The sequence below is a fragment of the Buteo buteo genome, chromosome 3, assembly GCF_964188355.1.
Source record: "Buteo buteo chromosome 3, bButBut1.hap1.1, whole genome shotgun sequence".
Lineage (NCBI taxonomy): Eukaryota > Metazoa > Chordata > Aves > Accipitriformes > Accipitridae > Buteo > Buteo buteo.
Window position 1 is genome coordinate 74,430,956 of NC_134173.1, and position 20,900 is coordinate 74,451,855.

The 20,900-nt window shown below is 40.3% G+C and overlaps 1 protein-coding gene across 3 annotated transcripts in view; it reads right to left on the reverse strand.

Annotated features, from left to right (window-relative positions):
- Positions 1 to 688: 688 nt before the first annotated feature.
- SLC45A4 (solute carrier family 45 member 4) overlaps positions 689 to 20,900 on the reverse strand; it is a 67,998-nt gene continuing 47,786 nt past the window's right edge. For 2 of the 3 annotated variants that reach the window (XM_075024037.1, XM_075024038.1), the window contains exons 3-8: positions 13,913 to 14,101; positions 10,716 to 10,895; positions 9,531 to 10,606; positions 9,333 to 9,432; positions 8,126 to 8,337; positions 689 to 7,279 (exon numbers count right to left, since the gene is read on the reverse strand). In XM_075024037.1, coding sequence (XP_074880138.1) covers positions 6,917 to 7,279; positions 8,126 to 8,337; positions 9,333 to 9,432; positions 9,531 to 10,606; positions 10,716 to 10,895; positions 13,913 to 14,101 — 2,120 coding nt within the window. In that variant the 3' untranslated portion in view covers positions 689 to 6,916. The remainder of the gene's footprint in view (positions 7,280 to 8,125; positions 8,338 to 9,332; positions 9,433 to 9,530; positions 10,607 to 10,715; positions 10,896 to 13,912; positions 14,102 to 20,900) is intronic. The other variant, XM_075024039.1, reaches the window with a different exon arrangement.

Here is a 20,900-nt window from a genome sequence, read left to right on the forward strand (position 1 = left end):
CAACTTCTTTGAGCTGCTGCTACTGATTCTGAAATGCCTTCAGAAGTCACAGACCAAATCCATCAAGTAAACTGCTAGAAATCAAAGCAGGACAACCAAGTTCTTCACACTGCAAATTTAACCCTGTCAGCTGGCCTTTGTAATCTGATAGAGGTCCCTCCAGCTTTCCCCTCTCTTGTCACTCACGACAGCCCAAGCAGTTAATTGGTTTGGGTGTTAACTGCTTATGGTTATGCTTATTGGGTAGCGCTCTCGTTGATGGCATGAGAGATGATGGATTTTGGCAGCCACCACCCCTTGTGTCCTCCTGGGAATGGGTCAGAGCAACCAGGGAAAGAGCAGAGTCCGCAGTCAGGGACATACACCTCTCCCAGACATCACCAGTTTGCGCTTCCATCTGCGCTCCCTCCTCTGTTACACCTGAACCCTGCGAGTGTCAGGCGAGTTGATCAAGCGTTTGCAAACTCTACTACTTGGGGGTTTTTTCATCAGCTAACCTTTGGTAGTAGCATTTTTAGAAATATTAATTAAGCTTTGGGAAGCAGGTGAATATTATTTGTCTTGGGGACAAGGAGAAGCAGCAGCAGTGTTCAGCCTGTAGCAGGGAGCCTGCATCACTGCCAGCCCCGTAGGTGCATCACAGAAAGGCCGCGTGCCTCTGCTCACGTTCCCTACAAACAACACAGGAACGCGAGCCACCAACTCTTACTGAAATGTTTATTAAGATCGAACTTCAGAACAACGGATCGGAACACAATGTTTTGTGGAGTAGAATATTTCTAAATTGATTTTTCTTTTCTATGCATAAATGAAAAAAAATCAAGATTATACAAAAAGAACAGAAAGTGCAGAACACAATAAAACAGTTCTCATGCAACAAATCTTTTTTTTAACCTTAAAACAGAAAATAAGCTCAACAGTGTAGAAATAAAAATCATACATACATTATGCCGTCTACACACTCAAACATTCATCTGTGACATTACTTTTCTTTATCCCTTTTTCCTCAAAAAACAACATTATGTGTTTAACACATGCTTATAAACATTGCTAAACTCAGCAAGAGCTATTATAGTGCCCCAACTTAATAAGTTGATAAAAAAGTAGTTGTCATATGGCCAGTTCACAAAGGAACTAAATATTCTCTCTTTTTTTTTCCGCTATGAGATGCCTATATGCAGCTTTCTATTAATATGAGGCATTTAAAATAAGCTGGTCATTTAGCTACCGAAAGGGCTTAGTGTTCATGTTACATCAGAAAGAAAAATTAATATTGGGAACCGCCAATTTGTTGAGAGGAAAGTCTTTCTGGTTTTGGGGGCTATTTACTACAATTTGGCTATCACTAAGGATTGAATAGGTGCAGGCTAAATGAGGTGATGCCTAGTTTGGCTAAACGCTGCTAGAGCTTCACCCACAAATTCAAAATTTAAGAAAAAATGTGTCAGAGCATGTCAAATTGAACCACGTCCTGGGTTTTCACTAAAGTTTTAGCAGGTCACAAGGGCATCAAAAGCCTTTTAATGTTAGCAGATGCTCTCTTCTGGGGGTGGAAGGTATTTGTCCCTCCTGGGCACCCCTTGCTGTCCCCTGTGCTCCCTGGGGCGAGGGAAGGTGAGGTTGAAAGACAGGTGAGCCGCAGGGCTGCGGGGGTTGAGGAACCAAACAAAAATCAGTTTTCCAGGAGGTGATCTTAATTTAAATTACAGGAAAAACTGGAACATCTTAATGAGCTGATGAATGAGCTTGGCAGATGTCAGCGCCACATTATGAAAAGGCAATTAAGCCTTTTTGTTATTACCTAACATAATTTCCTAGCTGTCCGGGCTGCTGAGCCTTGAAATCAAAACGCCAGTTGATATTTGAGCTTCTGCAGCTTGCCACTGCCAATGGCTTGTTCTGGATGCAACATGAGAAACAGAAAACTTTGGGTAGCTCCACTTTTTAAAAATGACCATTTTCGATGCACTTTACAAACGTTCAGCTTTGTCGTTTAAGGAAGAATAACAGCTAGAGGACTCTCTGTAACCATAAAGTTTCTGCAAAGAAAAATAAAATTTGGTATTTCTTCTACACAGTCATTAATAACATTTCTGTGCAACATTTGGTGTTCGTTACATTTATTTGGCCTATTAAAAGGAAACAAGGACAAAACAGCTGCAAATAAAACCAACTTCTCTTTCACAATAGATACTTCAGATGCCGAAGCTGCTACATGTGCTTGGAATATCATGCAGGAGTTTACTTATTCATTTAAATAGGATACATATTTATAGCTGAGCTCGTCTCACATCGGACTAAGATGAGGGAAACCTGGAAGAACTCAGTTGAAAACATTGAGTACAGTGACGACGAGCACACAACCACCAAAGATATTTTGGCCCGAGTAGTGTGTATATAAATGTACATACACACAGATACATATACACATACATACGCACACACTTAAAAACCCCCAACTCTCAAGTGACTGAACCACAGTTTGCCGCAGGGACCGAACAACAGAGTGTTGCACAACCTGGCTACGTGTCTGGGCAAAATTGCTGAAAACGTGAGCAACCACCAAAAACAAACGCTGACCCCTGCGACACGCCTCTGGGAAGGAAGCCCCCCTGAACTCTCCTCCTGCCCGGATGCGGAAGAAGCTCTCCCAGGAACAAACTGTGACTTTTTCCACCTTTTTTTGTAAATGCGACCTCAACCCACACGGCTGCAAGACCCCGCTGGCAGCCACGAAAATCCTGCCATTAATAGTGGACGTCTGAGGAAGGCCAAGCTCACCACAAACCAAGGGTGGGCAGATGCGTTTCTAACGATGAAACTGGCGTTTTAACGAGGTACCTGGCAATAATCACTGCTGTTGTCACTGTCATTCCAAGCGTGGGGGGATTCTGATCAGACGGGAGAGGAACGAGAAAGGCTCAGCCCTCGCTTCCATGCCTCCGTGGAAAACCTCACGCAAGCCTGTTTCTTCACAGGGTCAGCATGCCAGCATCAGCACTGGCAAGAAAACCAGGAGGCTAAATTTGCAGCTGCCTCCTTTTCAGCCCGCTGTGCTGGGAATATTTCATAGTCTAGAAAAAAGGCTCCAAGTGAAAGGGGAAAAGGACATTGTGTGTTTCAAGGAGCACTAACCTCCGTTGGATTTACTGGCTTCCTCCCTCCTGATGATGAACAACCCACATCTTTCCATAACTGCTTACTGCCAGCGCTAGCAAACGACCAGATTCATGTTATTAAAAGGCTATTTAGGTAATAAATCTCTATGAAAGTCATCTAACCAGCAGGAAGAGAAACATTCCTAAGAAATTATTGCTTCTGGAGTCTCAAATTGCCATCCATGAACAGCACAGATCCGACTGGACTCTTGCAATAACCCAACGGTGCCAAATCCATGCTATGCTTTTCCGAGCGGTTAAAGTTTGAGCTTCTCTGCTCTCGTGTAAAATATTACTAGATGTGCAGCTTACTGACTACAGCACTCGAGAATCTGAGCACTAATGGTGTCTCATGTCTGAGGTGTGACACGTTACCAGGACGACTGCAGCAGAGTATGTTAAAATTGCTTACAGTATAGAGCAACACAGAATGAAACCACTAAACCTTCAGCCTACTGCAGTAAAGGTCCAAAGAGATGAATGAAGCACGCAGGATGATTTTGACCATACAGTAATATCGACAAACAAAGTATTATGCTTATTGTCACCAGGAATAAAGCCCCTTCAACTCTCTCTTGCCACAACTTCTGCAATAAACACATAAAATCTTACTACTTTACCTTTTAGTCATGACAAAAAAAATTTCTATATCAAAAGATAAGGTAAGGGACACAAAGAAATAAATCAGTGCCCACTCTACCCTGAGAAGTGCCAGGGCTAGAAAGAAAACTCTCTCAAATTCAAGAAGAAACATTACTATGAAAGTTCTCGTGAGCCCTCACTGGCAAGCACTGGAAGCCAGCACAGTGGTTTTACAGGCTGGCCAAGGTACAGAGGAGATACTTTGGCTGGGGCTCCCCCAAGTTAATTCTTCTGGCAATACTACAAATACTTGAGCGCGTTTACAATGGATAATTATTTCCTTCAGCTTTACAGGGGAGTGAAATAGAGCTTCCTGCTACAAGGCAGCGTGCATATTCATGCATTACAAATGGTAATTAAACAGCCCTATAAACAATTCCAAATACAGATTTTAACATCCAGTTCTTAGAAATGAGGCTACGCCAAATGCTGGCTAGGACAAAATGGGACCTGCCCTGCCTTCGATTGAAACCCTCTGGGTTCAAAACGTCCTTCCTCCTCCTCGCTGTCCCCCTGACTGAGAAAGCTAAAAAAGTGTTTGAGCTCATCCCCCCAAACCGTTTCAGATTCCCTCTGCTGGGCGTGAAGCGAGAAGGAACTTCAACTTCTCCTCCCTCTTTGCAGCTAGACTTTGGTCAGCTGGATGGTGCTCTGAAAGAAATCTTGGCTTACGAAGAAGGTGCTGTGTGGAATAATGGTGATTTGAAACCACACTGATCCATAAAATTCATGGGGAAGTGGGTAATTATGGCTGGCACCAGCCAGAAGATGCAGATTTTTAAACCATAGAAGAACCTTTCCAGAAATAGAGATTAAAATAAGGAGTACTTGACAGCATTTGTTTCACCAAAAGCACAATCTTCAAGGAGCTTTAAAGATAAAATATTAAAGCCACTTTAACATGTCTAATTCAGTGTGTATTTTACATGAATGCCAGTTATAGGGTGAAATACAACTCATCTCTGTTATATATGAACATCACCAGAATATATTAAATATAATTGAGATGATAAAATTCATGGCAGAAGTTCAGTTAAAGTATTTCTCCCAACTGATTTCTTCAATAAGGTCTCATATTCTTCAGTAGTATTATTCCCCTGTCTGAACACAGTTCACAGTATGTGTTCTAAATAAAAAAAATATTCACCTTAAAGGAAAAAAAAAAAAGAAAAGAAAAGAAAAAAAGACTTTCTCAAGACACTTAAAAAAAAGAAACCAAAACCAAACCCTAAATCCTGTGTGATTACATGTACTTTAGTGCTTGGTGATTTCACCAGCCTAAAAACATTGTCACCCTTGATAGCATAGGACATCAGCACCGACTGAAAGCCTTCAGCTAAGAAACCCACATATGCCACCAGGAATTCGTCAATGATGCTGGCCAAGACTGCGCATTAACTTCAAATATACCAAAACATACATTTCTTAAATACATTGACAGTTCAAGTAATTTATTAAAAAACCTGCTTTTCATTTTGAAATATATATTCTTCTTTTGAATGACTATATTGCAGCATGATTTACACATGCATTTTAAAGTACTGTAGTATGAGAAGTTTGAGGCAGCAGAAATCTTACAACGAGCTGTGGTTTGTCTGTTTAAGCACACAGATTGACTGCAGCCCACAGGCCCATGCGAAAATGAGTAAATAGCATCACAAACACTTCTTATAAGACGACAAACGGAAGTTCGGTTTCTAAAGTTGCTTTAAGTGGCTGCTGGATCTCTGAGCTGCCCATGGATTGGGGCACACTGCTAGTGATCCAAACGCTGTTCCAAATCAGATTAGCAGAACTCTTTTAAGCTCTTCACAAAAAAAAAAAAAAAAAAAAAAGTCTTTGCACTGCAGCTATGTCCTGAATCAAGGAAGGGGGCATGGAGGTTGCGCTGATGACATTGGTACAGCAGCTCAGAAGAGCTCCAGCCTACAATTCCTCCAACACAGGGACTGGAACAGCAACACATGCTAGTGGATTGAATTTTAAGGTCTAAAACCTGTTTCTGATGCAGATTTTGATATACCCAGACTGTGCCATAAAGTGACGGAGGTAGGCCTTCGGTTTACCTTGTTGTACTGACACCGTGCCTTTACCTTGGCTGCTGTGTTCCCAGCCAGGAGGTTAAACGATCATAAAAAGTGCAATTAATCAACGACTTCCTTTCCCTATGAAAGAGAATCCACACGCCCCCTCCCACAAAGCTGACCCCAGAGATGCCCTTTCTCCATGGCAGCTTCATCCAGAGATGATCAGGTTTAAATGCCAAGAAAACCCCCAAGTTCACCAGCACGCAAAACTCTCAGCTAAAAATTGTCACAGCATATTCCAATGACATTCATAAAATGCAGCACTTGTGATAAAAACCTGCGAGTGCTGGTCACCTCTCCCAATTGCTGCTCTTTCCATCTACAGTTCACATCATGCACCCAATGTCACCCTCTCTTGACAAGCAGCAGGCTTGGGAGTAGTTGTTGAACAGTATGACTAAAAGGTTTCACAGCAGTTTCTTAGAAACCGCAGCAATTGCTTTTGTTTTCCTTGAAAATGATTGCAAATAAAACTATTCTGTAGTAATTGCACTAACAAAAACATGAAGTCTAAAATTAATGTTAAAGAACTGTAGCTGTCAGACCAATAATATCATGCTTATGAAAAAAATCAATCGAGATGTCTAAGCGTTTGATTCAGCTGTTACACTAGTGAAATCTGAAATGATCAGACAAAAAAAAGCAAGAGACTATAAGTCAAGATAGCTTCCATTTTCAGTTAGTTTAAAAACAGCCGAAAACTTAATTTTTCTAACTGCTAATTGTATACACTGTGAGTCTCATGCAGATTAATAAAACTTATTTGAAATCTAAATGTATTCTTAATAAAAAAGTGTTCAGAAATGACGTTTCTAAGTTGTAGAGAAAGCAATTAGCATCATAGCTACCTGTTCAAACCTATATTAAGGACTACAGAATTTCATTTACACTTTTGCACGAAACTGCCTTTTCTTCTGCAATTTTAGCTACGAGTAGTGAAGATCCTAATTTGTTTTCCTGGAAAAAAAAAAAAGTTCTTGATCCTGCACCTGCACTCCCTGGAATGTGGGTGAACAACAAGCAACAGCCTCACACGGCTGACTCACTCTCCAGCTCCGACACAGCAGCTCCTTTGCGTGTGAGCTTCAGCACAGTTGGCTTCTCTGCACTTGTGCCGTTGCCCTCGGTTGTCTCTGGAGGACCTAGTCCTTTCTGTTCTTCCTTTGGCTCTTCGTTAACTTCGGGGTAAATCACCAAGAAGGTAGCTGTCAAAAAACCCAGGAAGGATCCCACTGAAGCCACCATGGGAATGACTCTGACCGTGCCAACCGCATCCACCACGCCACCAAGCGCAGAGGCCACGAGGATCTGGGAGATGTAAACCTGACACGACAGAATAGCGCAGTCTATGCCAAATCCTCGCTTTGAGTTCCCGGGGCTATGGTGAATGTACTGGAAAAAGACAAGCAGCGTGTTAGGAGGTAAAACCATGGATGAAATCAAATAATTAAACACTAGTATCTTCCTCAAATTTCTCAGCCACGTGGTCAACTTTACGCCATCCTTGTGCATCACACAGGCTATACAAAGTCCAGAGCAACAGCCTCCTTATCTACTTATCAGTGGCCTCCTCGTCTTACACCAAGAGGCAGATATTTACTGGGGCACTCCTAGCGTGAATTAGCTCCAAGATATGGTTTTGTAAAAAAAAATTTACATGAAACAGTGGAAATTATTTTTATGATTATAAAAAGGAATCCCCCTCCCAATCCCAATGCAGAAATATGTTAAAATAAATGATCCCCCTGTAATTTGTAATCCAAATAGAACAGTGCCAAAGAGTGGAAAATAAATCTGTCCTTGTTTCCAGCAGAATCAGTTTGCCTTACATCTTCCCGGACTTAAAGCTGCATTTCCAGACCCACCTCAATATCGAAGACTGTGAAGAACCTGAGTAATGCTAACATAACACATCAGAAACAGTAGTAACAACTAGGTATATAATAAAAACTCCAACAATTATTTCATCTCTCTTCATCTACCATATGCACCCACAAATCCTTTTATACCTCCTCAGCACGGGGTAAAGTAATCATGACCCCACTGAGCCAGCTTGATGCTAATACCACCTGATTTAAGTAGCAGCTCTTGTTATTTACTATCAAGGATGAATTTGTGCTTTGGTAACAAAGCAGGTATCTCAAATAATGGGATTTATTAAATATACTTTGCCACTGTGATCTTCAGAGAAACGTGACCGCTCTGCCTTGATTAAAATACTCAAAATATTCCACGTACCTGTTTAATATCGTGGTATTGTCCCAAAAGCGCATAGGGGCAGTAGGAGATACTCATAGAGACTATTCCCATAGTGCTGATCATTATCATGGTGACATACACGTTGGGGAACATAGCCATCACTGCAGTCCCCACAGAAAAACCCAGCGTGCCCAGGATGTAGATCACTTTTATGCTAAGGTCATAGTTGTCCAAGTATTTCTGCAACAAGGCTGCACAGGTTAAGAATAAAACATAAATATCAGTTTACTTGGTGAAGTTTTATGGTATTGATGCAGCTGTGACAGCTCAATATGCCATTTAGGACTTGGATGCTCACTGCATATTTGGCTTAGCAGCATAGCTCGGGCCTCATCGGGAAAAGGATGCGTTGCTACTCCAGAAACCAGGGAACAAATGAGCTCAAGAGACTTGCCTAAACCACACTACAAGTCTAAGGCAGAATAAAATACTCTGAAACTCAAACGTATCATGGTCCACTCAGTCCATTCATTAATTCTACCTATTTATTAACTTTATCAATGCAGGTACACTCTGAGCACAGCAGAGATTCTGTTTCTAATGCAAGCACATTCGCTAAACAAAGTGATCAGATAATTGATGTTTATAGCCACGTTTCAGTTTGTGTTCAGAAACAAGCTGCCCACCTGAACTTCAGTTTGACATGTCTCAACAAAGAGGCTGTCCCCATGATACTGATCTGTGCAGACACGCCTGCACACGTGCTGCGCAAGGCAGAATTTAGGTTTGGCAAAAGCTCTCTATTTCAGAGTCTGTATTCCAAGCCTAAATCATCTGCAGTTGGTTTATCCGTTATTAGAGAGCACAAGACTTTCAGAAATTTAGATTTATAATTTTGATTTTAAAAGCAGTTTTTGCAAAAACCCTCTTACATATGCTTGAATCTTCTAACAAGCATATTTTTAGTTTCCTGATCACTAGCTAAATGCCATTCAATATCCTTTGGTATCTTTTTGTGCTTTACGCCACTTAACCAATCTGTTTGTACTCCCACATCCACATTTGGAGGAATTTTTTAATACTGATTCTTAAAGAAGCCCCTCCCATTATGACCACATGAAATGCTTTTCCAAAATACCCTTCACTCCAAACAAGGAGGCAGATGCTAACTGAAGCAAAACTATTTTTACCTTGCAAATACATATATGAGGTGCATTCCACCGTCTAATTGTGCAGAATCTCTCACCTGAACAAACGGCAGCAGTAGCAGCATAGATTACCAGTCCCCAGCATCCCATCTGAACTCCAGCATTATAGGCATGTAACTCAGTTGAATTAGAAGGGGCCTGCAACAAACACAAACGCAAAGCCATTTTCTTGTAACGAGCACATCTCAGAAACGAGTAACTATAAGCAGGTCTGCCAATGGTAACTGTTCTCTTACCTTTGGATCACCCTGGAAGATGACCTGTCCCATGAAATCTGTATAGAACACAGCTTCAGCAATGATCGAAAACCAAGTTAAGAGGTGACAGACGCACAGTCTCAGCAGCTCCTTTGGCATCTTTAGCATTGACAACCACAAGAGTCTGACAGTAGTTTCAGTTTCCCCCTCTTCGCTCTCTGTGTCTCCACTTGAATTTGTTGTGCCACTCTGATTCCTGTGTCTGTACCTCTGTCGCTGCCGCTTCTGCATGTCGTAGATATCATTCATACTGCGTGAGGACTTTATCAAGACGATGGCGTTGGCCCGACGAAAGCGATAGCGGTGAGAGCCAATTTTTCCATAGTATGAGAAGGTGTAAGATGGCTGACGGTAGAACATGTGCCTCCGCCTTCGCATGGAGTTTGAAGTACTAGATTGCTTCATGCCTATTCTAGCATGTCCATTGAGGAACTCTTTTGGTAGGGAGCCATTCACGTTTGGGACTTTATCTTCATTTAAGTGATTATCAAGCAACATTTCTTCCTCTTTCTCATTGTCCCTGAGGAAAGCAGACAGGTGGTTGAGTTTGGACTTCATGATCTCTTGGCTTGTATTGTGGGGAGTGTTTGGATATGAAGCATCCTGAAAAATGGAGGGTTCGATGTCATGCAGAAAAAGCAGCTCCGATTCAATTTCCAACGTAGCATCGGGCATGTGCAGAACCGAGTCGCTCTTACTTCTTACAATGTTCACCTCAAGGAACTCCATATTGAGATCATGCTCTGACTGAACCTCGTCATGGAACATAGAGGCTCCATACGGCTCTTCCTCACTAATTACATTCAGTCGATTCAGAGGGGGGAGACTACCACTGAATTTGACACTGGAAAGTGTGTCTCCTTCATCATCAATCCTGTCCTGCTGAGGGTTATATTGCTCTTCTTCAATGCTAAAAAGGTGGAGAGCAACTGAAACAGAGAAAATAATGGCTGCAAAGAAGAAAAGGACTTGCTCTTGAGATTTAAAAATACTACCCAAGAAGGTCTGTGTCCAGTCCAGCCCTCCTAACATATAACCAATTGCTCCTCCGAGACCTGTGGAAGAGAAAAAATGAGAAGTGAGTTCAGGAAACATCCATTCAGTCACAACTTGGTCATCAGGAAGACTTGACAGCTGTGAAAAACATATCCACTAACTCCATACCAGCTGAAAACGCATGGATGTTAAGGGCCATGTCTTGTTCTTCACTGTCCACCACATCCAACAAGTAGGCCCGAATTGGTCCTTCTGTTGCATCAGCGCAAAAGTCCAACACCACAACACCAAGCACCGTGAGAACTATACCAATGGGCTGCTTGTCTGGGACATCACCAATAGCCAGACCTGAGGAAAAACAGAAGAGGAATCTGAGCATGTCAGTCAAAAAGGGAAAACTACTAAGAGCAAGGTTAAGCTCCTTAAGAGAAAGGTGGTCAACACACTTACTAGAAACATTCCTTTACATAATAAAATGCCAATTTCAACTCTGGCACAACTTCATAGGTGGTCTGGGACAAAGTTTTTATTTTTACATTTGTTATTTTTCAAAAAGAATTTTTTTTAAAGTATCTCTTAAACCTTTGAGACCATTTGATATTATTTCATGTTTCTCACATGCGTTTTCCTTCAAATGCTGAAGGCTGTTTTTATAAAAGACAGCCATGGTGAGAGAGGAGAGCCTCCAAAAACAAAATTACAAACTTCATCTGTCAGTTACAAACACAGGGAACTGCACTGCTGACAGCATTCCTGACATGGTGCCTAACATACAATGGTCACAGTACACCAGGTTAAAGTGAAATTTAACCCCTTCACTTTTCTCTTTGATTTTCTTAAACATTCATATTTTCTAAATCACTTTTATAAGCAAAACTTTTAAGGATGAAGTAACATGAAGGTATTTTGCATTGCAAAAAGCATCAGTCAGCTTCTGTTGATAGCACAGGATGAAATGCTTTTTGTCTACAGAGTAGAAAGGCAGCATTAGTATATAGCTGGAGAATTTTTCATGAAACGAACCATTGACAAAAGCATGAATTACTTGAATCAGAGAGATTTAGAAGTTACACATGCAAGACTGATAAAACCATTAGCATAACTGATGAAAATGACTGTGGAAGAGATGAATTGGCTAGGCCACCAAAATTCATCTAAATCTCAAGTGCTACGATTCCTGCATATTCAATCCTCACTTATACCAAGTCCTCTGAATGCTAAAGAAATTTATACATATTCCATGCTTGGCTGAATCTTACAGCAGAAAACACCAACAATGTCAGCGCTTTAGATTTGTTGGAAACCTGAACAGTGCATACAGTGAAGAGAACAAGAGTTGAGTAAGATCTATATACAGCTGTTCTCCCAGGACATCGTTGTATTACAATTAGGATTAGCAAACCTCTTTTTTAGCATGCTCTTGTGCTCCTTGTCGCCCTCCTTAAGACTGCTATTGCCAGAGGCCAGGTTATGAAAAAGGGTATGATACAATGACCACCTCAGTTTTTGTAGCATGTCCTATAGCCCCAAAGTGAAATTAGGATTGCAAGTAACTGGAAAGTAAGGATAGGAAAGTGTGAACATAAAATGGGAGGAAGACAAGACAATGAACGCATACAGGGTCCATCTAGAAGAAAATCTGGTTACAAATAAGGCCTTTTCCTGCAAACCACTGGACACCCCCTTTTGCGAGAGACTGGTAAGCAATGCCATTTCTCTCCGAAAAGTGACACAAGCCACCATTTCAAAAACATCAATTAAAGCGAGACTAATATTGCTTTATCATATTGTGCATCTGCTCTAAATAGTGGCTCAAGCGCTGTCTTACGCTGATGTCAAGTGCTATCTTATGCTGATATAAATTGAATGTTAGTGGCAAATCTCTATCTTCTAGCATGGAACAGGACTCACTTCAGTTCACTCCAGGCCCCCTTGGGAGAGGCACAGCATTGTTTAAAGTGTTTTTCAGAATGGGTTTTCATTCAAAATCTAGCACAACCACATCCCAGGAACAGATGCATAAAGCACAGAGCTCACTTTTGCAGTGCGTTGCAACAACCTCTGTGTTTCAAAGAAGTTTCATTGCACAAAAGCATCACTGGAGTATCTGGAAAGCACAGGTTTTCCAGAGAGCTATGCAACAGACTGTATTACTGTGCAACAAAGAATTAGAGAAAAATCAAAACCAATATTTTGTGCTGATTTATTAGAAGGCGAGATACTTCAAAATAACCCTATAGACTGCATACGAGGTTTGCTTGCCAGTAACAGTGGTTACTGACCTAAACTACTGTGTGGAAGTAAGAGCTTCCTATCAATGAAAATCTTGTAAGAAGGCTGCAGCCTAACATCTTGCATACATCTGGAGGAGGAGGGAGAAGTCTTGGAGACACAACAACAAAGTAGAATTGATACCATATGATAGCAATTCAAATAATTAATATTTATTGCTTGGGTAAATTAAAAAAGCATAAGCTAAATGTCATTCATCTGAACAGTTTGTCCACTGCAGTTTGCAGAAAACTGAAAACCATCATATGGCATCCCAATCTGGCTTTAAAAAGCTAACATGCTGAGCCAAGATAATGTTCCACTCATTTCCCTCAATTAGTAAAACTTTTTCACAATAGAGCTGCATCTAACCCAAAAAAAAGAGAGCCAAGAGGATATTATTAGGTGCTAAGTTCCTTTCATTTGCATCAGTCCAACCATGATGTAAACATTTCCCCGAATGTACTTTCTGTCACCTCTCCTACACTAAATTTACAAAGAGATTGTAGATTGTAGATTAAGTTCTGTAGTAAACTATGTTCAAGGGAAACTATTTTTACCAGCTTTGATGGGGGCTCAGGAAAAATTATTTTCCCACATAGTTTTTGATAAACAAATATTAACTGTGTTCTGGACTTTTTCAATACCAGGTCTAAGAAAAGCACAAGAAAAAGTGAAAAGATAATTTTTGAAATAATGCTGGAAACAGGATGTGTTGCCAGATATGCATTAAAGGGAAAATGGATCACAACAGGAAACATTTCCCTGTGAACAGGTTGCTACAATTTTCCCATGTCAAGGATCGACCAAATTCATCTCAGTGACTGCAAACATTATGCTGGCAACCATTGTATTAATAACACTGTATTACGAGTTACAGCTATGATTGCACAATACGTAGCACAGCACCGTAACTTTTGAATAAAAACATGCAAGATGGATAGCTCAAATGCAGTGTTGCAGAGATTTCTAATGATTTTAACACTAAACCTAAGTTAAATCAACTGCATATCATTATCTTTACTGCCTACATAAAAGTCTTAAAGCAGATATGTTAGCAGGAGATATACGCAGGTGATTTCCTCATTATTTACCTATAACAGAACCATTAAGGAAAAGTGCAACTCCAAAGAGGACACCAATGCAGAGAGCAAGAATAAAAGGCCGCCGGCGGCCCCAGCTCAGTGTGCAGCGGTCACTAGCCGAACCTATAAGCGGAGTGAAGATCAAACCCAGGATAGGGCTAAGGAACCAAGTGAGGCTGTAGTATTGTTCAGGAAGACCTAAAACAAAGACAAAAATTATTTAAAGGTTATGTGGTACACACCAAACATTTCACTTTATACACGAAATTTTCTTATACCTTTGAAAACTCTAAATTGATCAGTAATTTATCTATGGTAAATTCTCTCCCAAATGAACAACTTAGTTAAGATTTCTTATAAAAGGTTAAAAAAAACAGCTAAGGAAAGCACAGATCATTTATCTTTCAAATACCCAGGCAATGAGAAGGTAACAATAGGTATATTTAAGCTACTGAAATACAAGTTTAAAAAATATATCTAACAGTGGAATCACTAGTCTAGATTAGTTACTACTGTCCAAAAAAAAAAAAAAAAAAAATCACTTTTGCTGAAATTTGCTGAAGTGTGCAGAATTCTTTTTCGCAGGGGTTGGTCTCCATGAAGAAGTAGCAGCTGAGGTCTGCTGTGTAAAAGCCAAATAGCTTTGTTGCATCCTCTATCCATTTGTGGACTATAAAAACAAACATCTTTGGGATGCTTGGAAAGCTACCTGGTTGTCACAGACACATATCCCCTTCTCAACAAAACTTTTAACATTCAACAGCAGTTGAACATTATAGTGGTACTGTTCATTTAAGATCACCACCGTAAAGAGTTATTAAAGATTTAATGGACTGAGAGTGATAGACAGAATTTGACTGTCATATGAAGTGTCCCATTTCTAAGCACAAATATGTTTACTTATAAAATTGAACAATAGACAATAAAAGAAAAAAGCAATTATTCATTAACCTCTAGAGAAATCTAAGGAGGCTTGCTTATCTCTACTATCCTTGCTTTTTTTTTTTTTTTTTGAGAACTAAGGTGACTATTCATAGGATCAGATGGAAACAAATTTTTCTAGGTAATATTTACCTAGAAAAAACCACCTTGTTAAGAATAATAATTTCTGGAGAAGGAAAGAAACCCCCAAATCCCTGCTTCACACCTCTCCAGCATGGAGAGCATTGGCCTGCAGATGGCAGACTGGCTCAGAAGAGCAGCTACACTCGGGGCCTTGGAGATCTGCCTCCCTCTGGGTTTATCAGCACAGATCAGGTTAACCACTTTGACATGTTTCTTAGCAAAGCATTAAAAACAAAACAATCAATTTCTTGCAGTCCAACTGATGCCAAGACTGAAAAACTCAGTGTCTTTACCCTAGGAAGGAAAACCATTTATTATTCAAAACCATATATTGTAAGCGTGAGTAGTATTCGACATTTGCTGGTGAGATCAACCTGTACCTTGTGCTCCCTGTTCAGCACGCTGAGGCATCCATTACCCAGCAGGATTATACCAATCCCTGCCCAAAATAGCTTATGTTGCAAATTTGGAAGTCTAATCTCCTGCTGTTTAAAGTACCATCAAATCTTGACTAAGAATGCTGACTTCTTCCATGAGATAAATCAGATTTTCCTGAGACTGTTGCACGCTCTGTGGTGATACAGAGATTATATTACAGGAAAATAAGCTATTTTTTTGCCATAAATAACCAGTTTCATCATCAAGATTCAAAATCCAGGTCTGAAGCCAAGGTCTATGTGATTTGACTCACCTTTGGCTAACGAACAAGCTAACGGCCACAGCTGCCTTGACAAGTACAGAGTTATTGGAAGAGACTTGCCTCTTCTGAACTCACCTGACCTGTGTTTTTGGACAAAATATGCCCATGAACACCCTGCCCATGGGGATGGGTGGGTGAGCATCATGGTTTAGCTATCTTTCCTTGTTACAGGCAGCTGAAGACCTACACCGGAGGCCAATACTCTACATCAGCACTTACCATAGAACTATTGACTCCTTTCACGGCAGGTTTTAGATCTCCAGGAAAGGGCTGTGTCTGTACAGATGCCACCTCGTTCACATCATGGCTCAAACCATTACCTCTTGCTTAGCTTTTCCAACTGTTTGGTGATGTCTTGGCTGACACGGAAGTTTTAGCTGAGACATACTTAGTGGGGGGGAATATTAGGTTTAAAACTCTTGTTCAAGAAGCCATGGTTGTTAGCACCATTCCTCCGGACTGCAACATTTATTTGCACCACCCAGCTTCTCTTAATGACTTCTATCCTAATCATAGGTGCAAATCAGCAAGCCAGTAATCCAAATAAGGGTGCAGAGAAAACCTCCATCTCCGTGGGGTTTTAACACTCTCTTTAACTTCACCAAGTTCCACAGCCTTCCCAAGCACACAAGCAGGTTCAGGCACTGTGCATTTTAACTGGTACCTCTCCCGCTCCAGGACACTAACGCTTATCAATGCCTGAGCTGGCATATAGATGGGGTGGGAGGGGAGGTGTCTGCTTAAAAAAACCCATTAACGATGGGAAAGAGGAAACATTTAGTTCAAGGCAACAAAACTAAATGAAAGGGAGGTTATGATTCATTTAGGATGAACAATTTTTCTGCAGGACACCGAAGAAATGGCAACATGCAAATAGTCATCCCATTTTGCCTCCAGAGCCATCTTGTTGAGCAGCAGTTACGTAGCAGAAGTTGTTATTGTGTGATGTCAAGTCAGTGCAGCGAGTCTGTTTTCAAGTTAGAAGCTATAGCTTAACCAAAATCACTGATCTTCATCGTAGCGTTCACCAACATCTGAAATAATCTGATGTCATATCATTGCAAGAGGGCTGTATGTTGAGAACAGAAGTTTCTTTTCTGAATTATGTTGTGACTTGTGAATTATGAGCTGGAACAGCTCAATCGAGCTCATCCATCAGGAAACACTTGAGAGACATTGGGAAGGTTATACAGTAAATCATACAGTTGCTTTAAATAAACGCAGGGGATGAAGGCTAGCAAGAGCTCTGTGACTAGCATTACAAGCATCATCCTATCTTATATGAATAAACAACCTTAAAGAGATAGATGTAAGTAAAATGGACACAATTAAGAGACTCTCTTTTAATTTTCCAATATCCATGAGACAACAAACTTGTTTTAATGGAGACTATGAACAGAAACAACAAGAAAATGCTAGTACAGGAGGGACAAGCAATAGGGGTGTATATCCAGTGACACCAGGGGCTTGCACAGCTCACTGTCCCTCTGTCCTTGTGGCCACCACTTTTTCTGTCTCCAGTCTACAATGGCACTTCTGTGGTGTATACAAATTTTAACAAAAAAAGTTCTGGAAACACTTAACCATTCAAAATGATGACTCAGAATGACTTCTGCAGAGAATTAAAACCTGTTTACAAACATTTTTCCTCCAACTGTAAAAACTGCACATTTCTAAATTGGAAAGATAGTTATTTTTTATGCTTTATAGACACAGTTAACCAACTGTCATAAAAATGTCCTAAGATTATTTAAAAAACACAACAATTTTTACTGCCAGCGTTACTTTGACTTCAGTACTTTCAAGATCAACTTTGCATGTAATAACTCAAAATCAGATTAAGGCCTGCATTCTGGTTTGATTTTACAGGCCAGTAAAAGAAAGGAAGAAAGGGTTTTTACCCAACCTCTGTTACATGCCTACAATTAGGGAGTCTTATCTTTCCATGTATGAGTTAGAGGAGAAATTGAAATGCTTTCTTGAGAAGGCTTTATTTTCACTGATTGAAAAGGGTGATCTTCCTAACATCTAAGTATTATAAATAAAAGCCTAAATCCAAATATTTACATTGAAAATGGCTTACTTTGCAAAAGACATGAATCTCAATGATTTCAGAACGGAGCTAGGGATATAGGTTTTATGGAAGGACACTTAAAAAAACCAAGAACATTATGTTTGGAGATCCTTCTCGAGACAAACCACTTTGATATTTTTTATTGAACTACTCTTTAGTAGCCAAAATATCTATCTTTAGAAAAAGAGGCCATGATAAAAATCTATACAAGAATTAATAGCCCCATAGTAAGAAAAATGGAAGAATTTCTAAAAAGCTTTCAGTGCTCCTCCAAGTAAACAGAAAAGGGATAACTTTCAAGAGAAACACGAGCAATTCCCACAGATTCTGTAATTGTAGGAGCCATCAAGATGAGCACAACCTGCTTTTTTCTCTTGCTGGAGAAATCATGCTATATGACTACTTCTGCAACCTAAGTGGCAGGGCTTTTATAAATTGCATTCCAAGTGTAACCTAGCAGTTTGTAAAATCATCATGCGTGTTTTATGTAGTTATGCAGAATTCAAAATAGTTATCATTTATTAAGTGAAGTGTATGACTTTTCTTTACTGTAAGTATGTAAACCGTGATATCATTACATTAGAATTTAGTTGGTTACTCAAGTGGAAAACTACTGAGTGGGGTTAGAGAAGATTCCTGGCGGGAAGCTGGTGCACATGCAAGCTAAAATATAACAGCACACGAAAAATTTATTTGCTGGCTGGAGAATTCCCTCCTGAACCTGTCTGACAGACAGCAGACTCCTCACCTGAACAATGTATGGGCAGGCAAGCAAAGCAATCATTTTAGCAATGGGTAGTAGAGTTAGTTACCCAAAGCTTCCTTTTGCATTTGCTTTCTATATCTGAAAGTTGAGATGTGTTATTGATAAGCTGTAGTCTACCCAGTCAACCAGAACTCTGTGAGACAACAGTTCTGGTGCCTAGAAGAGCCTTTTCTCTCTGTATAGATTTAGCTGTCACCTCTGATGTCTGCACTCAGCACTGTTGCTGGAAACTCAGATTTTGTAAAGCTCACGGCCACGTTCTACCATGGGTCTTCCAGGAAAGAGCTTTCCGAGACACTGAGCACTACCTCCACTGTCCCAGGAAGCAAGACTTCAAAACATACCTTGCAGATGTTCTTCATAAAATTCATGCTTCATACTCACAGAGTCTACAGGACCTTGAGCATTTCAACAGTAGGTTTTCTTTAGTGCTAAGTATTTTCATATAAATGAGAAAGTTCTAGACAGACAAGGAGAACTCCAACCCAAAATACTTTTTTTCCCCTTAAAAGATGCTGTTCTGGTTTTAGTATCTTGAATGTCTGCATACATAATATGCATATTTAGGTTGGCATGTATGATTTGGCAGTAGAAGCAAAATAAGATGACTGAAAACTGAAATACTTAAAGAGATTGTGTGTATATATATACACACACACCACAACCCCCCAAGTTTTCCAGAGCTTGCTGCCTCACAAGAATAAGCTCCAATAATGAAACTTTATAGAAGTTATATCTGTGAAGGGCACTAGGCCACTGAGGAAGGTAATTATATATCCTAATGATTCCTTTCTCTGTATATACATATGCTGCTGTACCTAGAGAACTTCACCATTTTAGACAATATTTTAAAATGGGAAGACAGTTAAGAAGGCATCCAAGCCAGGACAAGACAATGATAAGCAGAAATGAAGAGGCAAAGGGAACATTTTGACACCAAGAAGTTCCTTCTGATACTCCCATCTAGTGGCAAGGACTCAGATGCAGCATGCATTTTAAATAAACTTGGCTACGGTGATGTGCCCAGCTACCAGCCCTGCAGCATCCAGTCTTTGATGTGCAGAACAGATGTACGGATGCTGGTTTTGACTAGATTTCAAGGCAGTACCGCACAGCAAGCTTGTCATCCATATGACTGCCTTGCCACAACCTCTTACAGCCAAATGTAAAATGTCCCAACTGCTGAGAGCTGCTATACCCACCTGGAACAGGCTATAACTAGGCTGGGACTGATTTTGTATGGCCAAGAGAAGTATCACACAGCATATGCCTTTACCAAAGGCTTCTGAGACTCACATGCAGACTCTAAGGCCAAAGCAGCTGTGTCCCATTACCAGTTTAATGCTGTTCCTTTATTTTGTCTGTAGTTTTCCACCACCATGCCTGCCTTGCCAGGTGAGCAGCTCTAACAGCAAACTGCCATCCACCAACTTGGAAAAGTAACCTGGTGGCCTCTTGGGGGAGGAATAACAACTGGAGGATTATTATTTAGCCTTTAACGGACAGCTAATCTGAGGAAACACCAAAGAGGAAAAAAACATATTGGATAAACAAGGTTAGTATTTGTGCTGTGAACTGAATCTGGAGCAGGTCACAAGGCAGACTCAGAAGTCTCATACAAATCAGTGAGAAAAAAAGCAAAACACAACAACAGCTTCTGTTAGCAGCGACAACTGCCACTGAGACCCTTGTAATATGGCATTTCCCAGCCAGCTACAAACAAACAGGACACTGGCTTCTAGTAAATAAGGGTTTGTTTTTTCCCAGACAAAAAAAGTGCCCAACAATAGTGGGACCAGCACTGCTCACGGTTCACAGGAAATGCTCACTGTGTCACCATCAGTCTAAGGGCTGTGTGAGGTCACGAGTTACATGGAAGAAAGATTAAGTCACATGCAGCAGTTTCTATTCAAAACCTCTTTTTGATAAGTCCTATTGGGGGAAAAATAGTTCTTTATAAGCTTAACAATAAGATCTGATATGGGAATAGGATGCTAAGCTCCTATTTTCATTTGTCAGAAATCATCACCTACAGACTTGTTTATACACTTAAAGTAAACACCATACAAATTTCTGAACTAACATAAGCTGTCATGCCCTGCAAATACTTTGTATTCCACAATTTCGTTGCTGTATAAAGTACTGCATGTTGCTAAAAATATTTCACATTGATCTGTTGAAAAATGCACTGCTTATACAAGTTGCTTTGTTTAGACTATCTTTTTAAAGAGTGTAGCAAGCAAAACCAATACTTGTCAAAAAGCTGTGAAAAAGTTAGAACCCCCAGTATCTGCTCTTCATTTTGTTACAACAGAATCGTAGAAACCATTGCAGACTCAACCATTTTAGCTTTGGAGTGTCTATATGAGGAATAGGGATTTCAGAATGCAGC